We start from the raw sequence: 10,340 nt of genomic DNA, 5'->3' as shown, positions 1-10,340 counted from the left end.
GCTGTGACCTTTATATCCAAACGAAGAAATTCAGTTAATTAGCCGGTATTCGCTGTTTTTTTTTTCTTTTTTTTCTTGAATTAATGCGCTAAATCTACATTTTCCTGTGAGAAAGGAGGTCTGCTGGTCCAGCGTGCAGCATCACATCCTGTCTGACTAAACTGGGTGTAAACTCCGAGTCGAGGCGGGGAGGAACGGCAGAACTGTGAGACTGTATGGGAGGGTCACTAGAGCCACTGGTTTGTCCTGCAGAGTGAATGAAGTTGGATTATTATTATTATTTTGTGTTGAATGCAGAAAAACAGAAGGAAACCCTTGGGAGAACAAAAGAAACATGGTCCCCGGAATTATTTGGATATTTTACCTGTGATGTTTTGGAAAAACTTTCATCGGACGATGTTTTCTCTGCTTTTGGGAGGTTTTCTATGTATGAAGAATATGTTTTTATGTTCCCATAGGCCCTCTCGCCTCATTTTACTGCCTCCAATATTTATACCGTAGCTGGTAATTAACATAATCTTGCATTCGTGTTAATTTCGAGGAATGAAGGACAACACGAAGTCCGGATTGCCACCCAAACGCAGATTTTTTGGCAGTTTATGAATGCAGCTGTAATCACGCAGGGGAGCCTCAAGTACTTAAATGGGTCCATCATGAGAAAGAGACAATCAAGCTCCTTTATGTCTCAAGATCAGCTGCAGTTTCGGCACATTGTCTGTTATGAATAGACCGATCTCCAATTGAGCCTCTTCACTTTGAGATTTTTCGATTTTCGATTATACGGCTATTGAAATTAGGATGTGCCGCTTTTTTCTCTCTCTTAGCTTGGTGGCTTGGTTGCCTTTTTTTTGATTGACAGATGAAATTGACACTCGGGTTGCCTCTTATCAAGCGAAGCATTTCAATCTACCGCTAATTGCAGATATAGTGCCATCCTTTCTTTTCACTGCGTTTGATTGCATGGGAATACAGCCTCCTATCGTGCACAAGAGGAATGATCGATCATATATAGTTTTTCCCCTCCTAATTGCATCAAAATTTCTTTTGTTGCCAGGGTTTAAATGCAGGAGAAACTGTTATTCCTTGTTTTGGACCGGATATAGTGTGGGTTGGGGCAGAGATGCGTAATGCGCAGAGCAAGCTCCATCTCTTCTCCAAATAGGCAGCCTTCAAGATCCGAAAATGGTGAGTCACAAACATCTGGACGAGTTTGGTTTTCAACCTTTTCATTTCTTTGTCTTTCATTCACTCTCCACATTTTATTTATTTATTTTCGTAACGGGATAGAGTTAATTTGGGGGAAGCGCAGGTTTAATCGGGAGGAGATGAAGCGTAAAGACGCCAAAATTCAGTTTATTCACTTTCCTTTTGCGGTTGGAGTTCACACATTGCAACGGTTCTGGGCTGAGATACAGATTCATGTAATTTTATGAAACTTGAAATTGCATGTTGTATACAACATATACGGGTAAATTATTAGTAAATATACACAGAAATAGTTAGCACTCACTAGCTACCAGATCGAGGGGTTTTTTTTTTTTGTTTTTGTTTTTTTATATCAATGTTTTTTCCTGGACTGGATCTTCATGTTGGCACCACGTCTCTGGTTAGGATTTACATATTTCACTGACGTTTTATTTTATTTTTAAATCTACAAGATGCAATGAAATTGTATTTGCTATAAAAGTGATTTATTTTATTTTATTTTAATTTATTTTATTTTATTTTGTTGTCTTTGCGCAGTCTAAATCGGAGGTGAAGAAGGAGTCTGGGGAGTCCAGCCCGTCGGAGGCCGCCTGCCTCTGCCCTCCTCCGGCGGCAAAGAACCAGTGCGCGAGCTGCGGCATGGAGATCCAAGACCGCTACCTGCTGAAGGTGCGAAATTAACCCATAATAAATCCTACAGTGAGAAGTAAGATTTGTTTTGTTTTTGTTTTCTTTATTTAAAGCGTAAGCTTCTCTTCACATCCCTGTCTTCAGGAAATCACTGATAATGACAGAAATGATCATCCTGCAAACGTTTCCTGAGGTTGCTGTCCATTTTTCTTCATGTCTGCTTTCTTTTCGAAAAAAATCCCAGTTAGTGTAGAATTCCACAGAAGACTGTACAGAACTGGTCAAATGCTTTTAGTTTTAGTTTTTTCTAACGCTGTTTAATTTCTAGTTGAGCATCTCGATTCAGAGAGCTATCGGAGTGTGATATGTCAGTGTGTGTGTGTGTGTGTGTGTGTGTGTGTGTGTGTGTGTGTGTGTGTGTGTGTGTGTGTGTGTGTGTGTGTGTGTGTGTTTGAATCTACTCAGGTCAACAACCTGAACTGGCACCTGGGCTGTCTGGAGTGTTCAGTGTGCAGAGCGTCTCTGCGCCAACACAGCAGCTGCTACGTTAAAAACAAAGAAATCTACTGCAAGCTCGATTATTTCAGGTAAGAGCTCTGATGTTTTACAACGACTGTAGTTTTCCAAAGCTGCCTGTAAGAGTCTTATAAGATTTACTTAACATTTTAATATTTTTCTCAATATTTTCTTACTATTTTTTCTTAGAGCTTTTTCGACCGTTAAAAAAAATAAAAACTCCGATATGTAATTTGATAACAGTCACAGCACTGAAATGTGTTTATTTTTCTATAAGGCCCGAACTGAAACTTATTAATCATCAGTTATCGTTTATATGGGATTTATATTAAATTTGGCAATTATTGAAGAATGATGTATGATAATAAAATAACATTTAGTGAAGTGTAGGTCGCTTTTTTGCCTGGTCGATGAAAATCATTCAGAAAAATTAATACGACGATTTAACTGAGAATATCCAAAAACGTGTATTATTAATGAACAACACGGGGCAATATTTCCTCTTTACGGAAAAGAATACACAAATGAAAAATGTGTATTTCACTAAAAGCATAATGCTGATACAGATTATTTATCTTGCCATTTTTAACAGTACCCGCCTGTCTTATCATATCAATAGAAATCTACACAGCCAGACTCGTTGGGCATCTACATATCTTCAATTATTTGGGGAAAAAATACAAAAAATAATCTTTTAAAATGCTCAAAGGGTGGAAAGTTTTCCCTAAATGTTTTACATTTAATCCTTCATTTAATAGAGTAGAAAAAACTTCCCATAAAACATTATTGTGCTTATGTGATAAATTATTGCACCTAAATTAAATTAAGTTCTAGCTGTTTTTACAGCTCATTGATCTTTGCTCTCCAAGTTGATCTTTTGGTCTCACTATGATTTGGCTTCAAAGTCATAATTGGAAAAAAACAAAAAAACAAAACAGAATAAATCACCAGTAAAACAATGTTTTTAAAATAACTTCTTGTGTTTCTATCTGCTTACTCTCATAAAACCTAATGACCAAAAGCCTCCAGAGGAAAGAGCTTGATTACCAGCCGGCTGCCCTAAATGTCCCTTTCCATTTCAGTTAGTTTTGGCCTTTTGACTATTTGAAAATTTGATAGAAAACTGGAGAAATGTGCAAAATCAACAGTTTTACTGACTGATTTTGTGGTTCTTTCTAATGGAAGCAGTGGCTATTACTTTAATTTGAACTTCTTTTTATTGACTTTTTTAAAAATTCAATCATCTTGAGATGTAGCAGTCCATTGCCACTGCCTGCTCTCCCACATTCTCTTACCCAGCATCTCACACAAATCACTCAACGATAAAGAGGACACTTATTATCTTACACTCACTTATTCTTCAGTCGAGTTACTATAAACCGTGTGACTCACAGAAATCTCTGCGTAGGACATTTAGTTTCCAGTGGTGGGAGGAATGCCTCCACCTTTCACTTTTCACGGTTCCAGTTTTCCAAAATCTCACTGGCTTTTCTTTCTGCACCAGAAATGTTCATATACTCAGTGAGATCATGCTGAATCACTGTTTTTTGTCCCAGATTGTACCTTTCAGGCTAAATGCAGACTGTATTTGGTGGAGAAGCAATTTGTATTGTGTGTGCAATGTTTAATTACCCCAAACAGAGATGTTGGATCATGCTAAGATAAGTCATGTTCAAAACCTAAAGCTTTATTGAGAGCAGATGATGCAAGATCATATCAGTAATACGACTCCTCTGCACAGATGTTACACAAAACAGTAAAACTAATTATTTCATATTTTGCTGTTCTATTTAGTCCAACAGTTTTTTTAGTCTTTCTGTGTGTTAAAAAATTTAACAAATATATAATAGTTTGGTTGGACACCAGAATATCCCTTCTTGAACTCTGTAACCTGCAGCCAGCCTTCACCTGCTCGTGCCTTTCTTCTTCACAGTAGGTTCGGCACTAAGTGCGCCCAGTGTGGCCGACAGGTGTACGCCAGTGACTGGGTGCGAAGGGCTCGGGGCAGCGTGTACCACCTGGCCTGTTTCGCCTGTTTCTCCTGCAAGAGGCAGCTGTCGACCGGGGAGGAGTTCGGCCTGGTGGAGGGCAGGGTGCTTTGCCGCAGCCACTACGACATCATGCTGGACAATCTACGCAGAGCTGCAGAGAACGGTAACCCAACCAGTGAGAGTTAATCTCACAGACACCGAAGATGAATGTCTGAGGTTGGATTACCAGCTAAAAACTCTGGGGGGAAAGTACCTGTTAGTATTTAGGCACACTAGAAATGCAGATGTTTGATGACTGATGAATGGCAAAACTTTAATCATACATGATGTCCACGTGTGCAATTCTGAGGGATTTGTTTTTTGTTAATGAAACATTTTTGTGGTTTTTGACTGTTGGTCAAACACAACAACATATAAGAAGATTTTTATTCGGTCTGCACGGCTTAATGATGGACCTTTTCTGACTTTTTGTAAACTAAACAATCTGTAATTAGAGAGAAAAATCAGTCTTACTGATAGTTAGTCATCATCGATCCGTTTGTGGAATAAGATCACACAGGTCTTTTGGAGTGTTAATGGGTCCAAACATCGTTAAGAATCGGGCTGCAAGACTGGAGAACCAACATAGCTGACATGCTGGTTCAGTGGTTCAGATTTCGAACATATTTGTCATTAATTAAATAATTTGGAGTAAACCAAGTGGGCTTTTGAGGCCCCTGTGCAGTTATGACTTCACTTGTTTTGTAACCCAGCCTTGGTTTAAGCCTAAGTAACAGAAGGAGTAGTTCAAGCTCTAAAGCTCTTCTACTTCAGTTGCTCTCAAGCTATTCAGCCCCTTTTAACAGTGATATAATGCAAATAATCAGTTGGAAGGAACGTTTTTCTTGATGTTTTTGGATTTTGGATGCACCATTTTAACTGGTGTAAAGTTTCCGAATTGCTTTTGCTTTACTTTGACTATCTAAATTCCCTCCTGTTAATTTGTTGGACTAAAATTAAGTTGCGAGGGTCTGAAAACAGAGCGAGTGTAGAGGTTAAGAGAGCCTGGAAAGAAGGAAGAGACTTTACATGAAAGACAAATAGAGGAATAATTCCTTCATTTCTCACTCTGCTGTGCTCTCAGTGATTCAAACGTATCCCATAGTGGTGTAAATACTTTGGATAGTGCGGCTGCTGGCAAGAAAACATTTTAATTATGTTACTGAGTAAATCTTCCATTTTGTGACACTGTAATAAGATTTTCTTTTCCTTTAACTCGCTTTGTGTAACTTTGCACTCTGATGACTGCATTTTAATTAGTGAATAATTACTGTGTCTATCTTAAGGCACAGGACTGACTCTGGAAGGAGCGCTACCTTCTGATCAGGACTGCCAACCAAAACCAGCCAAGAGGGCACGGACATCATTCACTGCAGAGCAGCTGCAGGTTAGCACCATTCTAATACGTGTGTGTCTACAGCACAGTGTTACTTGGCATTTCATGCCCTCTGTGTCTGGCTTTGTGTGTTTGCAGGTGATGCAGACTCAGTTTGCCCAGGACAACAACCCAGATGCTCAGACGCTGCAGAAACTGGCAGAAATGACGGGACTGAGCAGGCGAGTCATACAGGTAGGCAATGGTCAAATCTGGTGATACACTATATAGTTCAAGTTCTACTTTATATCAAACAAAAAAATTTTTTTTCGTGTAATATTAGCATGATAGAAAAGATCAGAAGGATGGTTTTTCTTTTTCAGGCTCCTGGAAACTGGTTAATAATCACACTTAATAACACAAAGTTGTGATTGTAACTTGATCTTTTGGGATCATAAGTTAAAGAAACTGAGGAATCAGGGTATAATATTATCTGTTTAGTATCCAGAGTTTTAAAAGGGTGATCCCATTATTCTTACATTAAAACTTCACATGCTAACAGACTCATACCTCACAATACTTTTCTTGCAATTTGCTCTGATGATGCTTTGTCTTATTATGATTTAATTTTTATCCAAACGTTTTTGATTTTAAGGGTTTCCAAAAGAAAAAGCAGACATCTTTGAGAAAGCTTTCCTTTCTTTTCACTGTTAGTGCTTTAAAAACATGACCCCTCTGGGAATGATTCCATTTCAACTCTAAGACCAATAAAACACAATTACAATTGTTGTACTTCACAGAGAAGCCAGTTTAAACACTAACACCATTAAGCTGCAGACTAAAACACTCACACATCAAACTGTTATCACCTGGCTTAGGTGAAGAAACTAATGGGGTGTGGTGAGGGGAATCTGAACCCGGGACCTGCTCGGCGTTGTTGTAGTGTTTGATCATATCCACCTGCTTTTTGCACGATCACATTATCAGTAATATTTTTTACAGGTTTGGTTTCAGAACTGCCGGGCGCGACACAAAAAGCAGCCGCCTCAGAGCAGCTTCTCTCAAAGCGCTCCGCTGTCCAGGATGCCCCCGTCGCTGCCAGAAGATATCCACTATTCACCGTTCAGCAGCCCAGACCGACCACACCTGCTGGCCCTGCATGGATACCTGGACAGTGAGTGTCAAGTCTTTAATCGTCTGCTAGTGCCATTTAATGCAGGGCCCTTTTTTCCACTGCTGGCAGGTGAACGTTCAGCTTTCAATGCTTAAATGTGACATTTTACCTCAATCTCTCTCTCTTATATCATAAACTATGCACAGGTGGAAGCCAATTTACTCAAGTCCAGCGCTTAAGTAGGAACTTGAAGCATGTAAGGAGGCTACTTCGTGCTTCCTTTAAGGAAGGAAAGTCATGAAAGATGTAATTATTTTACATGTGAAACAGATTGTGCATTAAAAATAGCAGTTTGCAGTGTTAAACCACCAGTAGTAGTTTAACAGTGATTATCATTAAATTATGTTGCATAGAGGAAGCTGTGTCATGTTATGGATCGATAATATTTGTGTCTCATTAAGTTCAGTTAACACTATTTTTAATGCAGGACTTAATTTTAACTATTACTTATTAGTGATTAGTGCAGTGATTAGTGCAGTGGATTGTTAAATGTGTCCATGTTTGATAAATAATAAGAATAAAAAGAAGAATATTTCTAGTGGTTTACGCAATCACCCACACACAAACAATTCCTGGTCTGAGACCTGGAGGAGACACAAATCACTCTGGGATCGTGCCAAATGAAATATGGGGAGCCATCCACTCTGGTGACCTCTTGTGAATAATGGCAAATTTCATGTTTGCAATATGAGTATTTACATGAGAGATAAACGGTGCTTTATTCTGGGGTGGAAGCTGAAAATTTCATAGAGTGTTGAAGCTCTAAGGGAAGCTTTAAAGTAATATGATGGAAACATTTGACTGCTAACATGGAAATTTGAAGGACTGTGAAGGAGGGATCCCCTGTCTGTTTCGTTTGTTTTTTCTCATCAGAATTTTGGTTTGATTTCTGGCAACAAAACAGAAAAATGTATTCATCAGACTTTCAGTCATTGCTGGTAAATTCCACTTGTGTTCATGGTACTTAAATGTTCACTGGAATCGCTTTGCACACAAGTTTTAAACTAGCTGAGCAAAAAACAAAACAAAACAAAAACAACTTTCTGTTCAAGCACCATGAAATAATATGTGGCTTAGAATATTGTTTATTAAACATTTGTACTAGAAAATAAGTTAAAAGAGAAAACTGTGCTAGTTTTTTAGCATTGTAAAGTAAAGAAAGTTTTTAGCCTGCACATCTTTGTGGTCACAAAGATTACTACATAAAAAATAACAAGGAGCCTAATTTCTTTCGTGTTCAACTGATTTTTAATATGTATTACTCTATTTGTGCACTGAACTTAAAGTGAATGTTAAAAAACACTAGCTATAAGTATTTGCACCCAAAACAGCTTCGCATTTTAAAACAATGACAGACTTAAATGTTTGTTTTGAGTAAAAATAAAAAATAAAATCTTTCTGATTTTGAAATTTCTTTATATTTGCATATGTAAAATAGAAAACAATAGCAATAATAAAGAAATAAAGTTTAGAAATAATAACATTTAGGAATTGTGATGTAAAAACTGAATGCCAAAACTCAAGTCTCAAAACATGTTGTTTACAAAAGTGTAGGTTGGGAGAAGAAAGCTATAAATAACTAATCACTCCTGGGAGGATTTTACAGTTTAAACATCCACCCACCTCATCTCCACCCAGTCCAGGTTCTTCAGACTGACCACAGGACAAATTTGCTGGTGGGTGGAAGTTATTTGTGAACAGCTTGTGCAGAACGTTGCTGGTGACAAAACCAGCAACATTCACTGTACACTATGTAGGTATTTCATAGGTACAGATTACATCCAGTGAAGTTACACTTTTATAAAAATGCTGTAATAGTACAAGGTGTGCTTTATGGGTTTTAACACCCTATATGGGAATATTTTGTGATTTTGAAGTATTCACATTCACTCTGAGCCTTCTTCTCTGTGGTTTATCTCATTATTTTGATGCTTTAAGTATTTATGTCAGTCATCAGTAGCATATTTCTTCATTATAATAACGTGGTCCTGTTGCTTGCCAAGCTCATGTTGTTTCTCTTTCTTTGTGCAGCTCATCCCTTCTCTGTCCTCGCTGCTCCGGGCCACTTGACCCACCCGTCCATCTCTTTACCACAGCTTCCCATCAGCCGCTGACTTGCTGTGTCTACTTTTCCACCGTCGACACTCTGATGATGTTGTGGAGGGAAAAAAATCCTTTGGGACGCCCTGTCAGCAATTTGCTCCGTTTGGAAGTCAAGTCCTCGGGTGACGGCAGGACCGCGTTTTTTAATCAGTCGGGTTTCTCATTGTGAGACTGCTGAGTAAACTGTGGTGAAGCCTTCAGGCTAACACAGGAGTAACTTTTTAATTTTGTCTTGTTTTTTTTTTTTATATAATGCAGAAGACCACTTTTATTTTATTTTCCTTTTTTTTCCACGGGACATGAAACATTGCATCAAGTTGGAAATGGTTTTCACTTTCAAACAAGATATTTTAATTGCTCCAACATGAGCTTAAAGAAAAGAAGAAAAGAGGAGTGGTTGTAGCAGTGTTACAGTAAAACCTCAGCATTTTTCTTTTTTACATTTTGTACTGGTGATGAGCACATTTGCAGCTTTATTGTTGTTTGTTGTTGTATTGTTGTCAGAAAATGGAAACTCTTATTTATTCAGAGCAAAACTTCACTTTTAAAAACGCACTTTTGAATGTGTCTTGAAATGGAAAAATTCAGTTACTGTACATTGTAAATACGGTCATGGTTTAATAAAATGTATCAGATCCCTTATGAAGGTTTTAGTGTTTGAATAATAGACAATCAGGCTGACTTGAAGAGCAAGGAGTAAAGTGTTTATACGTGTGTGTGTGTGTGTGTGTGTGTGTGTGTGTGTGTGTGTGTGTGTGTGTGTGTGTGTGTGTGTGTGGTTGAAAATGCAACAGCTTCTCGAAGATGGAGTAGAAAAATGTGATATTGTATGAGGACACTATTTTTACACTCAAAACCACTAAATCTAAAGGTCACCTGTCAGAGGCTAAGTACCTAAAGTAACCTGTTATTAAGAGCAATATCCCACGACAAACCTGCACATCATCTCCAATTTACATGCTGTACTTTACAGGAATTGTGATCAATCCCACTGCGAAAACGATTATAACCGTTTTCACTCAAAGCGTGGTTATCGATTGGGCAGTTTGTCGGCTTTTATGAGCTCTTCTAGCACAGATTATCTACAGCTGTTATACTGATTGACAGCACTTAAGGCGCCGTGATTGGCAAAGAGTGAATGGGATACTTCGAGCTAAAGCATATCGTTACATGTGTATTTTTCCAAACCGGATCAATGTGGGGGCTTTTTAACAGCAAATCCAAGAGTGCAGCACCTGTGCAATTTCACATTCCTGCTAAGGAAGACCCCTGTCAGGTTCTGTAGAGTTTAGCAAACCACATAAGAGATCACATGTGTGACCATGTGACCAGTATACAGTTAAAAAGAATAGGGTGCGTATTGATT

At 38.3% G+C, this 10,340-nt stretch overlaps 1 protein-coding gene across 2 annotated transcripts; it reads left to right on the top strand.

Annotated features, from left to right (window-relative positions):
• The first annotated feature begins 209 nt into the window (after nucleotides 1–209).
• lhx6b (LIM homeobox 6b) lies at nucleotides 210–9,616 on the top strand. 2 transcript variants are annotated; one of them, XM_004566752.2, is made up of 9 exons: nucleotides 210–427; nucleotides 1,055–1,185; nucleotides 1,744–1,875; nucleotides 2,302–2,423; nucleotides 4,286–4,506; nucleotides 5,669–5,769; nucleotides 5,857–5,952; nucleotides 6,700–6,871; nucleotides 8,903–9,616. In XM_004566752.2, exons 2-9 carry the CDS (start codon nucleotides 1,183–1,185, stop codon nucleotides 8,983–8,985), a joined length of 930 nt encoding a protein of 309 aa, XP_004566809.1. In that variant the 5' UTR covers nucleotides 210–427; nucleotides 1,055–1,182; the 3' UTR covers nucleotides 8,986–9,616. The 2 variants fall into 2 exon arrangements, with proteins under 2 accessions (XP_004566809.1, XP_004566810.1); XM_004566753.2 differs by having other exon boundaries at nucleotides 210–1,185; nucleotides 4,289–4,506.
• The last annotated feature ends 724 nt before the right edge of the window (nucleotides 9,617–10,340 follow it).

The sequence above is a fragment of the Maylandia zebra genome, linkage group LG12 (assembly GCF_041146795.1).
Source record: "Maylandia zebra isolate NMK-2024a linkage group LG12, Mzebra_GT3a, whole genome shotgun sequence".
NCBI lineage: Eukaryota > Metazoa > Chordata > Actinopteri > Cichliformes > Cichlidae > Maylandia > Maylandia zebra.
The sequence above is the reverse complement of the archived record's forward strand: the minus strand, read 5'-3'. Positions and strand labels throughout refer to the sequence as shown.

Coding starts and splice junctions, on each gene's coding strand:
- lhx6b (XM_004566752.2), top strand. Junction 2,424..4,285: donor TGCAAGCTCGATTATTTCAG/GTAAGAGCTCTG, acceptor TCTTCTTCACAG/TAGGTTCGGCACTAAGTGCG. Junction 6,872..8,902: donor CCTGCATGGATACCTGGACA/GTGAGTGTCAAG, acceptor TTCTTTGTGCAG/CTCATCCCTTCTCTGTCCTC.